The 21,706-nt window shown below is 37.0% G+C and overlaps 1 protein-coding gene across 5 annotated transcripts in view; it reads left to right on the plus strand.

Moving 5' to 3' along the window:
- Positions 1 to 2,169: 2,169 nt before the first annotated feature.
- The window catches only part of chd2 (chromodomain helicase DNA binding protein 2), a 31,665-nt gene continuing 12,128 nt past the window's right edge, over positions 2,170 to 21,706 (plus strand). For 2 of the 5 annotated variants that reach the window (XM_041889910.2, XM_041889912.2), the window contains exons 1-15: positions 2,170 to 2,374; positions 3,943 to 4,006; positions 4,173 to 4,232; positions 5,578 to 5,638; positions 10,493 to 12,227; positions 12,540 to 12,650; positions 16,939 to 17,164; positions 17,717 to 17,803; positions 18,054 to 18,115; positions 18,969 to 19,097; positions 19,804 to 19,971; positions 20,099 to 20,232; positions 20,677 to 20,902; positions 21,005 to 21,105; positions 21,328 to 21,369. In XM_041889910.2, coding sequence (XP_041745844.1) covers positions 12,589 to 12,650; positions 16,939 to 17,164; positions 17,717 to 17,803; positions 18,054 to 18,115; positions 18,969 to 19,097; positions 19,804 to 19,971; positions 20,099 to 20,232; positions 20,677 to 20,902; positions 21,005 to 21,105; positions 21,328 to 21,369 — 1,237 coding nt within the window. In that variant the 5' untranslated portion in view covers positions 2,170 to 2,374; positions 3,943 to 4,006; positions 4,173 to 4,232; ... (1 more) ...; positions 10,493 to 12,227; positions 12,540 to 12,588. Of the gene's footprint in view, positions 2,375 to 3,942; positions 4,007 to 4,172; positions 4,233 to 5,577; positions 5,639 to 8,568; positions 12,651 to 16,938; positions 17,165 to 17,716; positions 17,804 to 18,053; positions 18,116 to 18,968; positions 19,098 to 19,803; positions 19,972 to 20,098; positions 20,233 to 20,676; positions 20,903 to 21,004; positions 21,106 to 21,327; positions 21,370 to 21,706 lie in introns of those variants that run through there. The other 3 variants (XM_041889911.2, XM_045223469.1, XM_045223470.1) reach the window with 3 other exon arrangements.

Below are 21,706 nucleotides of genomic sequence, written 5' to 3' on the forward strand. Positions count from 1 at the left end.
ACAGAAAACAGATAGAAGACAGAGTGGACTACCTGTGCTAATTAGCCATCTGCGTCTCCGAACACCTGTGTGTAAACGGTAGACAGACGCAACAAAGGTGTTGTCACTGAAACATACTGTCGGCTGAAACTGTTAAAACAGTGTACAGCAGTGGAGGCTGGTCGATGAGCTATAGGAGGACGGGCTCATTGTAATGGCTGTAATATAACGGAGTCAAACATGTGGTTTCCATATGTTTGATGTGTTTGGTACCGTTCCATTTATTCCATTCCAGCCATTACAATGAGCCTGTCCTCCTATAGCTCCTCCACCCAGCCTCCTCTGGTGTACAGTGTGTGTATTTGATGTGATATTTACATTTACATTTACAGTCATTTAGCAGACGCTCTTATCCAGAGCGACTTACAGTTAGTGAGTGCATACATTATTATAATTTTTTCATACTGGCCCCCCGTGGGAATATGAAAGTATAGGGATTTATGATTCAGTATTTGGCTGCTTTGGCTTCCAGAGACAAATCACCCTTTAAACAGAACATGTAAGGTCCTTGGACTAAGGAGTAACGTTAGGCTCCTTTAGTCCAATATTGGGCTAACTATTGAGTATAGAGTATTTAATTTATTAATTTTACAACAAGAGCAGAAATATAATTACTCTTCGTCTGACACACTACTGGTTTTATCAAAATTAAATAACTCTATATTTGTTTTTATCAGATCTGTTGTCTGTTCGGCAGGAATTGTAAGTCGGACACCAACGCAGAAAACGAGTAGATCTGGTTACTGTTGCTTGGATACCTGGTATTCAAACCAGTGAATAAGGAAACTGTGGCCTACTCTTTCAGTCTAATACAATACAAACAGTGCAGTTAAAATTATCATAAACTTCATAAATGGGCATATCGACTGGCAATACTTTAGTTCTAGAGCATGTGTAAGCAAGTACGTGTAACCAACTACAACCTTTATGATTTTATGGGCTGTTAAAAAAAGAAAAGCAATATTTTGTAATGTTCAACAATGACAATAAGAAGTTTGATCAATGTTGCATTAATATATCCTCTCTTTGTCCATCACAAATCACAATGTGTCTTTCTGGATTTCAGCAGGAGGTAGAACTTGCCCCTAACCACTGATACAGGATCAGATATTTTTTTCCCCCAGTTAAGGTTGGTAGGGTAATCTGATCCCAGATCTGTAGTGAAGGGTAACTTCTAGCTCAACTGGCACCATTTTGTTTTTCCAGTGCAAATATGTTTCTGTGATCTGTCCAATGAGGGAATGAAGGTTGCCGTTTTTCATTTGAATGGGGGCTTACAACTCTTGTTGCTAGGATATGGATCTTTTTAAAGGAAATCTTCCACTGCAAAACAGCCAAAGCTGTTCCAGCTCACATCTTATTGGTTGGTGATGGGGTGGAGTACTGAGGACTGAACAGTACATTCAAAATGGCGTATGTGTTATTGCTGCTTCCTACAAAGACATGCCATTATAGTCTATCCATGACATTCTTCAATTATATCTGTATGCAACTGGTTCTTACATGGTCAATGCATATTATTTGCAATATTAATACAAGTTATTATCAATACAAGCAGTTACATCCCAACATCTTATAGGCAAACAATTACAAATGTGGTAGTAAGTTCATTTGTTGATTAACACAGAAATCCGTGTTAAGCCTACATTAGTTTGACACTGGTAGATTTAGACATCTATATCGACAGTGTTGTATAATTATTTAATTGAATAGCCTATAGCTATGCAACACATGATGAAATAAGTGTACTGAAATATACAGGACAGGAGGTTCAGGATTGTTTGATGTTCAAAACTAAACTATTTCACTAATGAAGTTGGTTTACACATCTTACCTCTTCAAACACAAAACATTTCTTAGGAAGAACAAACATTAAATGCAAAACAGACAGTCTAACCCTTTGATCATAGCTCTTTGGACAATACAAGGGAAATGTTGCCACAATGTATCTCCTAGTTTTAACATTTGATACATTTCAGACAAGTGCATAAAATAAATGTAGAGCCACAATGTTGCATATTGACCTCAATAAATAGCTTTATAGTAATTATCTAAACCATTAGAGTAGCGGCTCTGCTTGCCACCCAGGATGCTGGTGTTTTTCAGAGGAAGTTGTGTGCGCTTACGTTGAAAGAGAGGGGGCAGAGCTATTGAATAGGATAACAGTTCATGCAGACCCAGGGAGAAGGACAGACGGAAGAGACAAGCATCCAGCACAGTATGACAGAGACGCACAACAGTCACGGTGAAGATCGCGATAAAACGACGAAAATCTGCAAGAAATGCGGCGGTCGCGCGGGTAGAAGACGGGGGATAGCGCCCGTCTCACATGTGGGTAAGAATCTAAAAAACAAAAACAGTTTTCCCCAGTAAAGGCGCGTTTAGAAGATGTGGCAATATGGTGGAAAGAGCGAGGGTTCGACGGTCTGTTGTAAAAATGGCCATGGTGTGTTCCCGGTTAAGAATTTAAAAAATAATAATTCGGACATAATGTTCGTGGTGTTAATTCTAATTCGTGGGATGAATAGGGGGGGAAATGGTGTTGCGTTAACTTAAGTCAAGTACAAAGTAACATTATTATTGGGTACACTTTCGAGTTCTAGAACCTACGCATTTAAAATGTGCTTTGTCCTTGAAAGGGCAAATGCCCTTGTCTGAAATTGACAGAAGATAATTAACTAAATTGAGTAACGTTACACCTTAACATTAAATGTTGATTTAAGTGTGTTGAGAGTAACATGAAAGTATGACGCTTTATATTGTGATTTCAAGAGATGTTATATTATATAAGAGTGAATTTTGATGTTTTTCCATACAAAAAAAAAAGATATCTGTTAGAAAAGGCTTTATTGCCAGGTTTAGGTGTTAAATGTTGGAAAACATTCCAGACAGGTATAGTTATGCCTAACTTAATATTTCGGCTCATTTTAACAGTAGTTAAAATTATTAAATTAAATTAAAAGTAAAACAATATGTTAGATAATGTTGCTCTTTCTAAACACATAACACCAAAGTTTTATGTTCAAATGAAACTGCAATGTCTTGAGGAGCATATATAAGCTATTTTTCAAAAATATAAAATAGGGTGTTGGCTTTTAACTCTTTGTGTTACAGAATGGAAATAAAAGTTACTGAAATAATTCCATAAATCTTTTGGGGGTTATTCTTTTAGTTATGGGAGTAGGTTTTTCACACTTCACAAATACTAAACGATTCACTTGATCACATTTCATAGAGGAATTATTAAGAAATACACTCTTTTCCAAGACACAACAGCTACTTAATGCTATCCTGGCCAGGTTATTGAAAAATGTCCATACAGTGAGGATGAGATTTGTGTTTCATGGATATTTCATGTAGTCAAGTTGATGCTATGTTATCTTTATTTAAGCTTAATATAAAGGTCCCTGGTGCTGAGACGTTGATTCAGCCAAGTCTCAAGATTTCGCTGTTTAGGAACACTATATTTAAATAAGGTATCATTGATCAGCTGCTATATTGTGGTCATAAATTGGCTAACAGTTTAATCTTAGTGTTCCATTAACAATTCTTACAAATTTTGATACAAACACAAATGGTTGGATAAATGGCCACAACGCATATTTCAAGTTGAAAGTATAGTATTTTTGGACATGCATGAATTCGAAAAGTGTAAATGCATATCATTTGCCATATGCAAATGAATTTAGATCACCAATTAATTATGGGTAGATATTAGTTGATCCAGTATATGGTTGCCTCTGTAGCATTTGTAGTAACATTTAGAATATTACATTCTGTACAGATGTATAGAATATCTTGTATCAGACAATGTATGACATTCTGCCAGATTTGGTGACATTTAAAATCGTTGTCGTAATCTATCATGTTATAATAATTTTAAAAAATCATTATTTTTTTCAGGAACCATTGAAGTTTGAAAAATGGGGTGAAAGAAGAATACCAAAGTTTTGATATTCAAAAAATGGTAGGTTTGTGTAATAAACTGAGCTTGTGATTGCATTTTATGACTATTAATGATTAACAGTGAGTATGTTTAATTTAGCAAGTACGTTTCTCCTGACTGCTATATAAGACTAACCAATAGGTTGTGCTGTTGGCCTGTTTTCACTTTTGTATTTGTACTTTTGAAGGTTTGTCAACTGGATGGCCTGCCAAATTGATGTCTAGGGGGATCGGAATGATCAAGACTTGTAAGTATAAAGTGTTCGCTTTTAATTAAAAACTGAGAAGATAATAAAACCTGAAAACAAAACATTTGAATAACATCTCTTCTTTCATGTAAAATATGATATGGGTGTGTGTTATAGTGTATCCTAACACTACATTGTAACATTTGTATTGTGTACTCACTTGGCATTTAGTCTGCGCCCATTCAATACTTGAAAAGAAGTGGTAATAGGAAAATGTGTTAAAAATGAATAAATGTGTATTTGAAAAAAAAATCACTGAACACACTTGTGGGCAGTGTTATACTCGTTAAGACAGCAAGAGGGCAATATAATTCACTATTAAAGTTAGCTTTTATTGCTACGATGACGCTGCTTCAAATCTTCACAGATTATGTTACGTTCACATTTTGTGGTTTGACTTATTTTCGGAATTTGATTCACTGCCAAGGTCTCTTAAGTGCTTGTAAAAAGTGCTGTTTATCCTCTTTGGGAGAACTGTAACTGACATTCATACATCAGAACAAAAAAAATGGCTAGCTAGCCAATGGGTAAGTAAAGAAATTATCTCAGACAAGTAAAGAACACCGCAAATTAAAGGGCTTTTAATAATATGCCTATTCATTTGGCTCAACTCAATCTTGCATAGGTCTAAAACGTATGATCGTTATCGTAAAAGTAGCCATTATTATTATCCTTGTGTTCAAGTGCTCCTTGGAAACAAGTATTTACCAGTTAAGGTGCTATATGACTTAAGTCTGTTCAGGTTCTTTAGACGTTAGAATGTTTCTGGATGAATGAGATTAGTTAATGTAGTAAGTAATGCTAATAAGCTAACTCAAATTGCTAATAAGTTAGCTAGCTTGCTAAGTTGGTCAAATTGGCTACATTACCAATCAAGAAGATGCCATGTAGTATTCTCTTAATATGAAACATGGTTATCATAATAATTGATAATACACACACACATATTTGATAAATCTGTAAATCGTTTGGTTGAAAAGGTGAAAGGTCTGTAATATAATGTCACAACTCGTAGACTAGGGTTGCAGAATGTTGTGATTGCATCTTGGAGGGTCATTCAATAAAATAAAGTCAGGAACCCATTTTTTTTTTTTATAATTCTGACAATACTTGAACTGAGCATAACGCATAGCACTAGGAAACCTGATCATTTGAGTGGTCACATTTTGGAGAACTTGTCTTTTGGTTTGCAAAAACGTTATGAAGTAAAAGCCTAGATCAGTAACTCCATTCCTAGAGTTGACCACATTTTCAAATAATTGGCCAGTATGAGTGAGTATTCATGACACAACTCGTGGTCTGGTGTATTTGATGGTCACCTAATTTATCATCTTATCCCTAACAGAATCAAGACATGGACTGACTGTCTGTTCCATTCCCTCCCCATGAAGTAAGAAGACAGCTATGTAAGTCTTGTCTGTGTTGTTTGCTGTAACAAATGGAATGTTTCTTCAAATGTCTGCTATAAATGTAATGTCAATACTCTGTACTAAATCAATTTCTTAGAAAAGCATTAATTCTGTTTAATAACATTTAAGTAGCATAGCTTTTAAATAAAGGTTCAAATCAAGGCATGTCACGTTTGCTCAAAACACAGGGCCTTAAAACATAGCACGTGATCTTTAGCATCCATAACAATCCAGGGCTAGGCCTATTTATTGGGAATGGGAGTAGGGTTCCCAGTGATGTGGTATAATTTGGAACACTGATTTTAACCAATTGAGATCAACTGAGATCTACCACCATGACATTCTACCTCATCTTGCAGTATTATTGAAAGATGTGTATTCCAGTGAAAGGTAACTTTTTTTTCTCGCTGCATGGTGAAAGCTATAAATAGTTTCACTCATTGTTACATGCCACTGAACAGAAACTTCCACACTTAAGCTAAATCAGTTTAAAGGTACTAATCTCTTCCTTTGGTATAAGAAGCCCTGTTACAAGGGCATCCTATCTTATCACAATGATTTAAAGGGATACTGCGAGATTCTGTTTTTCTACTTACCCAGCGTCCAATGAACTTGTGGATACCATTTTTATGTCTCTGCGTGCAGTATGAAGGAAGTTGGAGCTAATTTCGCCAGCCAATGCTAACTAGCGTTACCTGAAGACTTTGTCATTGCGCGACGCAGGCGTATGCTACGTGAAGGACTAGCCCTTTAAAACATTTACTTCAAATATGCTCATACTTCCCCTAGAAGCAGCATATTTTCCCTAGGAGCTGGAATTTGCCATTCATTCTTGATAGCTTCTTTAAGCATCAAGAGGTTTCCTCCTACTTTCAAATATTCCCTGATTATTTTCTTGCCTGTGGCATATGCCAGGTCAACATGTACTATGATTATTCACAACTGCCCAACTCTATCCTTTAATTAATTAATATATATATATATATATATATATATATATTAATTAATTAATCAACTTTCATTTTAATCGTAATAGATGGATGAATCTACTTTTTTCACTTGGTCAGGGTAAGGTCAGTGTATTCTGACAAAATACATAGACTACTGCATTATGCTATTCTACCTATTTCCCGTCTGGGATATTAAAGTAACCTACATACTACTACCATTCTGATTCAGTATTTTGAGACTTATTTGGGAGGAATTTCACTTTTCTAAAAGTCAAAAGATCACACTTAGGCCACGCTGTCTTTTGTTATATATATATATATATACACACACTACCGGTCAAAAGTTTTAGAACACCTACTCATTCCAGGGTTTTTCTTTATTTGTACTATTTTGTACATTGTAAAATAATAGTGAAGACATCAAAACTATGAAATATCACACATGGAATCATGTAGTAACAAATCAAAAAAAAATTTTATTTGAGATTCTTCAAATAGCCACCCTTTGCCTTGATGACAGCTTTGCACACTCTTGGCATTCTCTCAACCAGCTTCACCTGGAATGCTTTTCCAACAGTCTTGAAGGTGTTCCCACATATGCTGAACACTTGTTGGCTGCTTTTCCTTCATTCTGCGGTCCGACTCATCCCAAACCATCTCAATTTGGTTGAGGTCGGGGGAGCTGATGCAGCACTCCATCACGCTCCTTCTTGGTAAAATAGCCCTTACACAGCCTGGAGGTGTGGTGGGTCATTGTCCTGTTGAAAAACAAATGATAGTCCCACTAAGCCCAAACCAGATGGGATGGCGTATCGCTGCAGAATGCTGTGCTAACCATGCTGGTTAAGTGTGCCTTGAATTCTAAATAAATCCGACCGTGTCACCAGCAAAGCAACACCACCACCTCCATGCTTTACGGTGGTAAATACACATGTGGAGATAATCCGTTCACCCACACCGCGTCTCACAAAGACACGGCGGTTGGAACCAAAAATCTCAAATTTGCACTCCAGACCAAAGGACGAATATCCACCGGTCTAATGTCCATTGCTCGTGTTTCTTGGCCCAAGCAAGTCTCTTCTTCTTATTGGTGTCCTTTAGTAGTGGTTTCTTTGCAGCAATTCGACCATGAAGGCCTGATTCACACAGTCTCCTCTGAACAGTTGATGTTGAGATGTGTCTGTGACTTGAACTCTGTGAAGCATTTATTTGGGCTGCAATTTCTGAGGCTGGTAACTAATGAACTTATCCTCTGCAGCAGAGGTAACTCTGGGTCTTCCTTTCCTGTGGCGGTCCTCATGAGAGCCAGTTTCATCATAGTGCTTGATGGTTTTTGCGACTGCACTTGAAGAAACGTTCAAAGTTCTTGAAATTTTCCGTATTGACTGACCTTCATGTCATAAAGTAATGATGGACTGTCGTTTCTCTTTGCTTATTTGAGCTGTTCTTGCCATAATATGGACTTGGTCTTTTACCAAATAGGGCTATCTTCTGTATACCCCCCTTACCTTGTCACAACACAACTGATTGGCTCAAACGCATTATAATAATAATAATAATATGCCATTTAGCAGACACTTTTATCCAAAGCGACTTAGTCATGCGTGCATACATTTTTGTGTATGGGTGGTCCCGGGGATCGAACCCACTACCCTGGCGTTACAAGCGCCGTGCTCTACCAGCTGAGCTACAGAGGACCACCGCATTAAGAAGGAAAGAAATTCCACAAATTAACTTTTAACAAGGCACAGCAGTTAATTCAAATGCATTCCAGGTGACTACCTCATGAAGCTGGTTGAGAGAATGACAGCTTTGCACACTCTTGGCAAAGGGTGGCTATTTGAAGAATCTCAAATATAAAATATTTTGATTTGTTTAATACTCTTTTGGTTACTACATGATTCCATATGTGTTATTTAATAGTTTTGATGTCTTCACTATTATTCTACAATGTAAAAAATAGTACAAATAAAGAAACCCTTGAATGAGTAGGTGTTCTAAAACTTTTGACCAGTTGTATGTGTGTATATATATATATATATATATCTCTTCAGTAAAAAGGTAAAATAACCCTGTATTAATTAGACCCAACCCATCCCTACTAATGGATTTCTGTGCATGTCCCCTGAGTTAGAACTTCAAACTAAGGGCCCAATGGATATTTCCTTGTACTTTGAATATGAGATGCTTTCTCGTAATCAGTAGTTTTTTTTGGGAGGATCCTCCAAAAATCCTCACTTTGTTTTCACTTGCTAGTCATGAACTGAGATCTTGGGTCGGAACCTGCCTCTAATTTTTCTTGGTTCATGTGAATGACATTTTGAGGACTCTTTATTATTCTCGTTCTTATTAAAATTATTATTCTCGTACCACATACCCATTTTTGTGATTTCCTCTCTTCCTTGGTGAATCTCTTCTGGTCGTGTGGAAGTTTTCGTGGCAGGGTGCATGCAGAGGAAGTACATTTAGCATATTTTGTGCAGTTTAACTCCATGCATGATTACTATTGGCATAGTTTTGTGTTTCGTTAACAAATCAAGCTGGAATAGTTTAGATACAACTCTAAAAGTTCATCAATATCAGTTGGCTGAAAGTTTTTTAAATAATTTTGCAGGATTATGAGATTAACTCATGCCAGCGTGTGCTCAATTTGATACCTGTGAACCCCCTAGTGGGCAGTTTAAGTAGTTTGGCCTAGCCTGACAGTAAAATAATAATAAAAAATCCTGTCAAGTTAATGTCACCACCTTATTGTATATTTATTCTAATGAACATACTGTAAACCCAAAAGTAGATCACAAACCATGGGTTGCATTAATGTTTATTGTTGTCAGATAAAACTACTTTACATTATCCATGCTAAAATAAGTTATACTGAACTGTAATATGTTTTGATGAAGACATTTTGGAACATTCCATTTGCTTAGCTTTTACTTGTGCATGCAATTTAGTTGTATTTCCTGTTTTGTCTTTGTTGCTGTTTTCAAATTATTCAGTTGTAAAATGTGTTGAATGGTTGCTATTAAATTGCATAATGCTGCGTTCATGTGCTCTCGGAATCATCGGAAACTTGGGACTGGGATACCTCTGGAAAGCTCCCAGAATCGCCGTAATTACGAGTTTCCGACATCCAAAACCAATCATAACGAGCTTCCAAGTAGCAAATAGTCGTCGTACTCCTGAGTTTCCTACTTCCAGGGAGCAGGTGAACGAAGCATAAGAATATTTGACGTTCGATTTTTCGTTAAAACACTATCGTGAGAATCAGAGTTTTGTAAAGGTTTTAAATGATTGCTTTTTGTGGAAATTTTAACAGCTGACTTGCATTACTTTTAGTATTCCATCCCCCCAAAAATATTCACTTAGTTGTCTAACGTTCATATTTGAAAATCATGAGCATTTATTGGCATTTAAAACAGAAATTGCACTACTAGAAGGCACAAAGCCATTTGAGGCGAATAGGGCTGAATCTTAAAATGATAAATAATAATACTATGCCATTTAGCAGACGCTTTTATCCAAAGCGACTTACAGTCATGCGTGCATACATTTTTGTGTATGGTGCATGATATTCACATTTTGTCCAATCTGTTTGCATATTACCCATTGTATATGTATGGGTAGTAAGGATTCATCCCTTAATGCTCTTAGATAAACATCCTGGATTTTTTTGCATTGATTTGAATAGCGATATTTGTCACTGCTATAATATAGACATTTTAACTTATGGGTTTCATTACCAACTCGACTTTCAGCTAGCTATTCAGTTGGAATCTTTTTTGGTGTTATTGACGCTATTTTCGCAGGGAAATTCCAACTGATGGGTTAGGACAAAAGTGAATTCCTAATTTAATGTAATTGGGGTTTTCGACTCATTTCCTTTTTCTTAATTCCATTAAAGACCCCATTCTACTGGACATTGAAGTGAAGACCACTGCTTTGTCATGAAGATGGCGGTGTTGATTTGGGCGCTAATTGGATTTTTGAAAAGCTGACTTGGATTTTTCTGGATTTTATTTTACTGGATAAGATGCATCAATTGGAATTACTTTGACATGGACTCTTGTGCTTTGGATGTGCTGGCAATTCTTTGGACTCAATTGTTTGAATATTGTAATGGTTGCTTTTACTGCATTCAGTTACACTGTACTTTTCTACTTCTGTGATTTTCCTAATGGGATATGTTATTTATGTTAAATAAAACAATGCATTTTTTACTTCTGACTACCTTTCATTGATCAATATGCTACCCAAGAATGTTACAAGACTATTGTCTTTTTGCTAAATGTGAGAATTCTCTCAAACTGAATCAATTTTACTCAAATGAAATCAAGTTTTGGGTATTTTCTGGGGCTTCCGATTACTCCTAAATTGACATTAATAGTGCTAGCTAATAATTAGACCTAACTTTACATAGGATCGAGGGAATTAGTAGAGGGTAAATGCAAGTAATCATTTCCGCAACTTTTTATTTTGTGAACATTTACACCTATTACGCAAAAGTTTTTTTGCTCAAGTGTTTGTTACTTGTCTCCATCTCGAGCAATATTTAGCTACTTTTTTTTTCTACCATTACATCCCTGGTCAGATTAATTTAATTGACAAGTTTATTACATCATACAGTTTTTGTAGGACTTCTGTGTTCACAATCCGGCTCATGATTAGCAAACATTGAAAAAAACGTACGAAATACTGAAGTCAAGTTAAAGGGTATGGCTTCTAATGATCAACACATTCCATGGTGAAGGGGCTGGCTAATCCATACAATTATACTCATCATTTCTACATAACACACAGAGTTAAAACTGAGTTTTTGGCAAGAACTGAAATGGTGGCCAAGGCTCTGCCTCTAAAATGGCTCCTGAAGTCATATTTCCTGTCTGAACAGGAAGTGATGGGTCTTAGTGTTTAATACAATTTTTGTAATATTGTACATATTCAACCCTTTAAAAAGAAAAATCAATATGGATCTGACTTTGGCAAAGACTAAGGCTATCCTCTTGAAGTGAAGCAACGTTTTATGAAAGAATAACGTACTATAGGTTTGCAGTTTTTATACAAAATAAAGGGGGTGGGACTTGGGACATCACCTGAGTGTGGGGTAAATGGAAATAACGTCAATCAAAGGCAAAGCTTTCAGAGCTAGGAAGGAGCTCTAGATGGCGGATGAGCCTTGGGAAGGGGAGCAATTCATTGGGCTTTTGTCAGCCCTTTTCTTTTTCATGACATCAAGCTGGAATATGCCGCGCTATGAATATTTTTTTATTTAAAATAAGAACTATTACTATAGTGAACAGTAGATTAGGTTTTTTGCTTTATTTAATGAGTTTTTCGTCGTGTAGATCCGTTTTGCAGAGTGTATACGCGAGTCGTTGTCTTCTCTGCCTAGGTCTGGCAGCCATGGCGCTCCTCCATTTTTCGTGTGCTCTGTGAAGAGCTCTAGTCTTTCGTCTCACGATCACTTGTGTTGAGGCTTCAATATCCTATTATCAACATTGGTATTTTTTTCCTAATGTTTATTTTCATTCAACCTTTTCTAAATGGCTCTTTTTTTTGTCATTAGTATTAAATAGTCTATAGCCTACTTTGCGGATGTGAATCTAATACTTCATTATACCTTACTGTACATGGAATAGGTATGTTGACATTTTATAATACCTACAATCGATTGTTTTATTTATTATCACATTTTGGTCGTCCTTTGTCTGATGACGCAGTTAGAATTAGTGCATGTGGCTCGGTCGGTGGATCTAATTGAAATTATCAACACTTGGCTTTTTAATTACAGGATGTCATCGATAATTTATATATTAATATGAATAATCCCAGTTTAAACGCCTGACACAATGTTGTCTTATTTCGTAACGTCAAGGCTTTTACTGTCCTCTGAGCAAAAACAATCTTATGGGACTTTTATGATAGTTCATCACTCTTCTAACTTTTGACAGCAAATACCAGCACATACGATAATCAATCCAACGTTTTCAAGATAACACGATGATGAAGAATAAGAATAAAAAGCAAGAAGATGACGGTTCGACTCAAAGCAATGCATCAAGGTACGATCATCTATTTAACTTTTTTGACATCTGTTTTCATTGTTTACCTTGACAAGCATGGTTGATCGCCTGTGGACACATTTGCTACATCGTTTTCACGATTTGTACCAGTTTCAAACCAATGACCTTGGTCTTGTTTAATAGCCACACCCTAATTTTCCTAACATTTTGTTACACTAAAGACTGAACTTTCAGGCCCATGGTATTGCATCTTTACACACATGTATACAACCTAGAATAAGTTTAAATTACGTTTTCCCCAAGAACAAATGCATGAGTTCAATATTTGTTGTTCCATCGTTACAATGTGATATGACCTTGTCTTATTAGTCGATACTGCATTGCACCATTTGAACATGCATCACTTATTCTTTTTGAAACATTTTAGAACTCCAATTTACTCATGTCAACAGCATGTGTGGATGAAGGGAAGTATTCAAATTAATATCCAATAGGCGCTATCAACTTTTTTTTTCTGCATTGACAACTATGGAGTTAAGTTTTAAAGACTCATTTGTCTTCATTTTAAACAGTTGACAACATTCGTTTTAGAAAGCTTAAATGTGGGTAGCCTAAACTATAAAGTATGCATTATTTTAACGAGAACTGTTAAATATATTGTACGCCATACAGTCAATCACGACTGAATGTTCACTAGATTTTAGTTTCTATTTGGCCTGTTGTAGATGTATTTACCTCCTGGATATCTTGTCTTCAGTTACAACCTACTTCATTTCTCACATAGGCTTCTGTCATAAAGGGAGGCTCAATATTATTGTAGGCCTATTTGAAAACGGCTTCACTTATAGTCAGTCCTCTTGTAAAATGTATAACTTTTACATGTTTTTGTTATGGATAGCCATTTGAAATAGTTATTAGATTAGGTATATACTGAAAAAGTATGCATTCTCATTAACTTATATGGGGAACCAATGTTGAGATTTCTAATGTCATTCAGAGAACAATTTCAGTGGGGTTATTGGCATTGATGTAGCTCTTTTTCTTTAGTGAACTTCACTGGTACACAAATCAGACTAACCATTGACATGCTATATTTTGCACATATTTGGTGTTCACTCATTTATTATTTATAGATTAGGCTATTCTGTTCATAGTCAGTTTATGTGGCAATGGTTGAACTACATTTTACAGATTTTATAGGACAGCTGGTTCAATTGAGTGATGTCCTCAATGCAAAGTATCCCTTTATTCAGCTGTGCCTGTATTGTATTTGTGATTAAGAGTTCCTTTTATATTCTGATACCATGGAATAGGCTAATAGCTAAGTGCCAGGATGGTAAATATCATGTATTGCAGATGTTTTCATGGTCTCAATGACTTGATTGATTGTTTTATTTTACAGATAAAAGTATAATCTAAAGTTTCGATTTAAATGATTTAAATGTTATTATCTGTTTGTGTTGGAAAACAGAAGGAACACAAAACAATGTAATTTATCATAATCAATAAAAAGTTATACATCTTTTTAAAGGACCTCATGTGCTCAGGTTATTTTGAGGCCACGTGGGAGATAAAGTCATGTCTACTAATGTCAAATAATTATTCTTGCTTGCATAATCTAATGGTAGTCTTGAGTGGAACATAATATCTGGTTATCCATCAAATTAAATTCATTTCATTCTCTGGGGGATGGTAAGTGCACATTGCTTACACCTCTTACACCTGTGATAGTTTTAGAATTCAGTCATGGAAGTAACTGTCATATGTAGGCCTATGTATAATTGGTGACTGGATATCATAATTAAAGCCTGATGGGGCCAACATGTTGTCTCCTATTACATGGCTTACATTTCTTACTATAGGCCTACATTACAACTACAGGCCTGTTTGGGTTCCTCATCAAAGAGAGAAGTATTGCATTTGTTTTAGATTGTCAAACAATGCAAATGTTTCAGCTTAACTTCCTCTACTCCTGAATTCAATTGATAATGGGTCACAAATACATGACATGAAGACATTGTCACACAATAAATGCTGTGTAGTGCATTTGCTATCCTGTTGGCAGCCATTTTAGTAACCATGCACATTTATCCAAAGTCTGTCAAAATCCTAATCCTCTACCACACTTTTGACTGCTCTCGTCCTGATGGAGGACTACTTTTCAAGCACATGTAAGCAAAATACACTGGGAGAGCAGATCACTTCATTAAATATTATTTTGAAATACAGGGCAAGAAGTGGAGTCCACTTTAAAGTCACAAAATGGCTCTTGCTTTGTACTTTCTGTATTAGAAGTGTGCTCAGAACTACAAGAAAGGGAAACAGGAAGTGTTTCAAAGGTCAGAGGCTTTTAATTTGAGCGGGGATTGGCTCATTCCTCACCTAGCAACCCACCAGCCTATAATCATTCACTTAATTTTTTTGTCCTGCCTATGTCTGACCTCTCAATGAAGGGAGTCACCTGCTTATGGGGGTTTGAGCATTTGTCGCTGGTGACTGAATGGTCGATAAATTATATTAACTTAATATCACAATTCAATAGCTTTTCATATCACAATAAGAACTTTATTTTTCTTATCTGAATGGTTGTATAAACATTTCATCAGTTATATTTATATTTTCTAATTAAATATTAATTATAGAAAATCTATCTACTAATAGTTTTTATGCATATAACTACAGCAATTCAATGTCATAAGTGACTAAACATATGTAATAAAGCATGGCTACAAATGAAGGAATTGTTTTTTTTTCTATTGTAGTAGCCTGCTCCATGTTTTAACCATTTAAGGTAGTAGACTGTGGATATGATCTATATTGAAAATGGAATAATGCTGGACGTGAGTACCCCCTGTAGTCTGTTCAGGGTACTGCACATTCCATAATGTTAGTAAGGCAATATTTACATTTGACATTTTAGTCATTTAGCAGACACTCTCTTATCCAGAGCGACTTACAGTTAGTGAGTGCATACATTTTTCATACGGGGCATAGACAGGCTTACTCCCTTGTAATTTGCTGGGCTTATTATGTAAGAATTACAGTTTAATAAATACATGTTGCAGTGATTCATGTGTTCTGGTTTCATTTAAATAAAGACATTCAATTTAAATTGAATGTTGACATTTCTTCTAATCTTTTTTAGTTGCATGTAACATTTTCAAGGTAAGGTACAGTATGAATATGGCATTTTTTTGGTTAGATGTGTTTTGAATGTATCAGGGCATGGTTCTGTCATGGTTTACATACATTAGTTAAATGTAGCCTAATGTTTGCATTGACAAAATTATATGATAGGTTGTGATGTGCTCTTGAGGTGAATATTACTTCAGGTCTAGATGTTATAATTAGGTCTTGGAAAGAATCTCAGGAGCTTCATGTTGGGTTGAGTCACTGTTGGCCCTGTGTATGTACTGATGTGGCACTGGCAACCATAGGACTTATTTGGCGCCCTCTACTGTTTTAAAACAATGGTTATTTGTGAAGATTTGTAGGCTATGTTAGGAATTGAATGAATGCAAAAATATTTTTAGTGTGGGGAACTTTTAAATATTGTGGAAAGGTCTTTCAACATGACGACAATAATAGTATGGACATAACACACACCCCAGATTGAGAAGCACTTATGTGGCTTCCAGCAAGTTCTCCTGCATTGGGTTATGTAAGTATTTTTAAAGATCTGTGTAAGAGGATTGGATTGGCATGTAGAGAATGGGCTTGTTATGAAAAAGTTAATCTGAGCACACTATGGTGATGTAATGAGTCTTCTGTTTCCTTTCCACCTAAAGGCATTAGCATTTTGTGTGTGGTCTTTTCAGTACTACAGGAACTCCATTCACTTAGATAACATGTTACACATTCTGCAGCTTTTTATACATTGTGAAATAAGCCTAGGTTAACATTTCCTACACACATCCTAGATAACATTGGCTGCTGTTGTGCCCTTGAGCAAGGCGCTTAACACCCCACAACAACGGCTCCATGGGCGCCAAGTGTGGCAGCCCCCTGCTCCAACCTCTCCAACCTGTATGTGTCTTTCAGAGGGATTAGTATAAAGCAGAAGTCACATTGTACAAATTGTACACAGGTTCGTTGGACCTTGTGTACAATTTGGACGAATAAAGTGATCTTCATTTGTTGAGCGAAATCAGTGTCTGACAACAGTAGGTGGGAGGTTGGAGAAACTGTTCATGAAATGGGCTCATTATTGAAAAGGACAATCATTGCATAGCTTACCAAATGAAAGTACCGCACTATAAAGGGGTGCTATTAAGTAAATGTGGTAATGTTTTATATAGACTGAAATTCCACATTTTTGATACCATAGCAATTCGGCCTCAGAAGAATCGAACCACTCTGGGTTGGAGTCTGGGAGTCAGTCGGAGAGTGAGCAGGGCAGGGAGAGGAGAAGATCGCACCACTCAGGAGAGTCCAACAGCTCTTCTGAATCTGGGAGCCAGTCTGGGTCTGAGAGTGAATCCCAGCAGGCCTCGGCAGAGGTCAAGGACAGACCACCAGTTAAAAAGAAAGACAATCTGTCAGATGTGAAGAAGGTAAACAAAGCAAGGCCTGTACTCCAGACTGGTTTGCCTGAGTTATGTTATGTAGGGCTGAAAGGCCCTTGAAACTTTGGAAATAAATTGAAGCCCAATGCCAAGTCTGTTTGTAGTCTATGCAAATATATAAGCACTATTTCAGTTGAATGCATTGTTGTACAACTGACTAGGTATCCTCCTTTCCCCATATTTGGTTCTACCATTATTTACCTGATTTATTATTTGCCTGATGGTTTCTAGATTGTATGTCAGATTTTCTAGACTAGGCCGGAAGAGGACACATGCACTATATTAAAATTTTTGTCATTTAGCAGACACTCTTATCCAGAGCGTCTTCAGATTCAGTTCAGATTCAGGAGCAATTAGGGTTAAGTGCCTTTCACAAGGGCACATCGACAGATTCTTCACCAAGTCTGCTCGGGGATATATCGCACCATTAGTTACACAACAGCTTTTATGCATGGACACTGCACATTTAGAAAGACAGGGATTGGGATGGAGACTGAAAATGGCAAGGATGCGATGATCCAATTTGGTATTTGATTCCAGATGTGGGAAGAGCATCCAGATGTCTATGGGGTCAGGCGGTCAAATCGCAGTAGACAAGAACCTGCTCGTCTCAATATTGGAGCTGGGGTAAGAAGTGCAACATGAAATATACTGAAATACTGCTGAATGGAAATGCATTTAAAAAAAACTTAAATGTACTGAAAGTCAGACCCCACTGAAAATGTCAATTTTCCCCAAAGGGGTTTGCACATACAGACGTTTTACCATCTAGTGAATGTGATGTGGATTTATTGGTGTCTCAGTCAATTTAGCTGCAACCCCTTATGGCAAAGCCTAATCTCTCATTGAGATGTAATCAATTTCAACACACTTGCAGGGTAGCAGTGACTCCGAAGGTGAAAGTCCTAAAAGAAAAGCACCACGACAGAAGAAGAAAGAGTGAGTGTTGAGATTATTAGACTTTTACTCCTTATTAATATCATTTCAGTTTTATTTTCTTCTAAACGTATCCACTTAAATCTATCATGTCATGAGATGAATGTACTATATTGTGCCAAATTCTGCTCAAAGTTAGGCTATTTGTAGAATAACTCATTTGAATCATGACTTAGGTCTACTTGTCAAATCAATTGGAAATGGGTTAGTAAAACAGACAGATGCCATAGATGACGTTAGTTATCTGTAGCACATGTTTGCGTTACTGGCAATCCCTGTCGTTTTTTTTTGCTCCCAAAATGCACTTGCTGTCATCCAATTAGACTCTCTGCCATAACCTTGGCTCACTTTCTTGCTTGATATCATGAACGTATAGCCATAGTATCCCATGACAATCTAGATCTAAGTGCATGACATATATTTGTTTTGATCTTTCAATTCAGTGGTGTTTGTATTTGTCATTATGTTGTCAAATTATTTTCTGTATTCTGTCCTTGCCATTTTCATGCATATGTGGGTGTTTGTGCTTGTCTAAAGTGGCTCATTAGGAGATTCAGACAGCAATAATAATAAATAATATGCCATTTAGCAGACGCTTTTATCCAAAGCGACTTACAGTCATGCGTGCATACATTTTTGTGTATGGGTGGTCCCGGGGATCGAACCCACTACCTTGGCGTTACAAGCGCCGTGCTCTACCAGTTGAGCTACAGAGGACCACAATACTGAGGTGGTCTTCAGAACTTTAGTTTATGCTTAGTTATCTGATCAAATCTTGCTAACCAGAGCACCCTAAGCCCGGTGTAGAGCAATAATAAACCCAAAGGGTGAACTTGTGGTATTTCTGTGTTGTAAGAAATACCTGGAAAAGTGATGAATCGGATGATGATGATGATGATGATGAGCAGGAGGAGGAGGATGCCAGCAGTGCAGACAGTGAGCAGGAAGAGAAAAAAGTTAGATCCAGACGACTTCCTGCTAGAAGGTAAGGGTGTAGTGAAGCCTGGCCTTCAGACAGCTTATCTGTCCACTTTCATGTCCATTGTGTGTGATTAGAAACTGGCTATTGTAGTGCTTTTTTTGGCTTTGAAAGTCATACAGACTGGACTTCTTTTTAGCCTTCAATCACATACAAAAAATGAAATCTGTAAATTCCAATCTGTTAATTGTTCGAAATGTTCTTCTGTGTATTATTTATTACTGCGCATTTAATATGTTATATCAACTATGATATGCATATACTATTCTATATTGTTATATTGCAGTGAATATTTGCATTTAGACTCATAAGGATGACCAAAAAAAGAACAGTTAAAAATCCCAAAGTCAACCAAAATGATGTCCTGAAGAAGGTGTGCTAACATATCAGCTTCATGGCTGAACAAACTAATACATAAAATATTTGGAGAATGTCCCGTTTTTTTTCCTTTTGTGGGTTGACTTTAGGATTTCCCCCCATTGATCACTTGGAATTTAATGAAGAAATTCACCTGTAGCCCTATCAACAATACATTATTCATATTGCTGAGGTCGGAGGTTTGAAAGCTGTCTCAAGGCCATTGGTGTGAGTCAGGTTGTTAGGAGTGATTATAGTCAGCTAGAGCTGTTAGAGAAAGACTAGTAAGTAGGCTGTCTTGCAGAGTGGTTAGAAGTGGTATTCATGTGTGTGTATTTGACTCAATATTTTACAGACCACAGACCAAATCATCTACAGTCAAAAAACAGCAGCCTCCGAAGGGAAGGAAAACCAGGAAACAAGAGTCATCTGTGGAGGAAGATGATGATGACGACGACGATGATGATGATGATGAAGATACCCCAAAGAGACAAACCCGGCGAAGGGTGGCTGCCAAAGTCAGGTATGTCAATGTTTCACTAGTTCAATCTAAAATATGAAGGAAAGTGTTGTTGCTGTTCCACAGTGCTGTTCCACATTGCTTCTGTCACATTACCGTGCATGACATGCATTGTGTTGGTTTGTTCCAGTTACAAGGAGGACCAAAATGACTTTGAGACGGACTCTGACGACCTGATAGAGATGGAGGGAGCTGAGGTGGAGCCGGAAGAGGACAGCGAGACCATTGAGAAGATCATGGACACCAGGACAGGCAAAAAAGGAGGTGATGCATCCTCACTTAGTATCTTATCGGTATCTCACCTGTATTGTGTTAACCCATCTAGATAGACATTGCCAGCAGAGGGCTATACTACAAAGCAGGATCAAGGAGTTAGCCAGATAACTTGCCTAAATATTATGATAGGCTTGTAATGGGCATGGTCTAATTGATTCAACAAATGAAAACACATATCTAAGTTAGGCTTTTTTAATTAACCAGAATATCAATAATTATTTTTGGTTGCTTATCAAAGTTAGCAGGATAACTAATTGATCCTGCTTTGTAGCACCCTCTGGTGTTGAGACGGCAACCGTGGCGCTCATATTACCCTGCTAGATAAGGCATCTGTTTACTAGCGGCTGCCTCCTGGTTAGGAATCTAAACTGTGAATAATATTCAGATATTGAAAATATGAATGTCTGAATTTTGTGTGTGTATCCATTTTAGCCTGCGGGGCTTCCACTACCCAGTATGCTGTGGAGGAAAACGGGGACCCAGGAGCAGACTTTGACCCAGAGAAGGATGAGGGAGAGACCCATTACCTGATCAAGTGGAAAGGCTGGTCCTACATCCACAACACCTGGGAGAGCATCGACTCCCTCACTCAACAGAAGGTCAAGGGACTCAAGAAACTAGACAACTTCAAGAAGAAGAATGATGAGCTTAATGCTTGGTGAGGGCTTGTTGTGTACACATGTATAGTAGCTACAACTGAAGTTGTACCTTTCACTGTTGATGTGTTCTTTTACTTATTGACACTGATTATCTTCCATAGGTTGAGCAAAGCATCCCCTGAGGATTCAGAATATTACAACTGCCAACAAGAGCTAACCACTGATTTAAATAAGCAGTTCCATATTCTGGAGAGAGTCATTGGTAAGAAACTCAACTCCTTTGAAATGTGTCTTCATTGACTAGCAGCAATGGTTCATCGATTAAAATATATTTGTTTGACAAAATTGTGATTATTACAACAGACTTAACATCTTTCTTATCAAAAATATGTCACGCTTTATAATATATTTACAGAATTGGTGTAATCAACAATTATGGCGATTTGGGGAATGTAATTTGAGGTGTCTTTTTTTGTTTTTTTAGCGACTAAAACCGGGAAGACACAGGGACCCTCGGATTTCCCCTGTAAGTCCCTCATATCATCACCAACATTATCATACACTATTATCATACACTATATATATACAAAAGTATTTGGACACCCGTAAAATTAGTGGATTCGGCTATTTTAGCCACACCCGTTGCTGACAGGTGTATAAAATCGAGCACACAGCCATGCATAGACAAACATTGGCAGTAGAATGGCCTTACTGAAGAGCTCAGTGACTTTCAACGTGGCACCATCATAGGATGCCTCCTTTCCAGAAGAGTGGAGGCTGTTATAGCAGCAAAGGGGGGACCAACTCCATATTAATACCCATGATTTTGGAATGAGATGTTCGACGAGCAGTTGTTCACATAC

This window comes from Coregonus clupeaformis, chromosome 11 (genome assembly GCF_020615455.1).
Source record: "Coregonus clupeaformis isolate EN_2021a chromosome 11, ASM2061545v1, whole genome shotgun sequence".
Classification (NCBI taxonomy): Eukaryota; Metazoa; Chordata; class Actinopteri; order Salmoniformes; family Salmonidae; genus Coregonus; species Coregonus clupeaformis.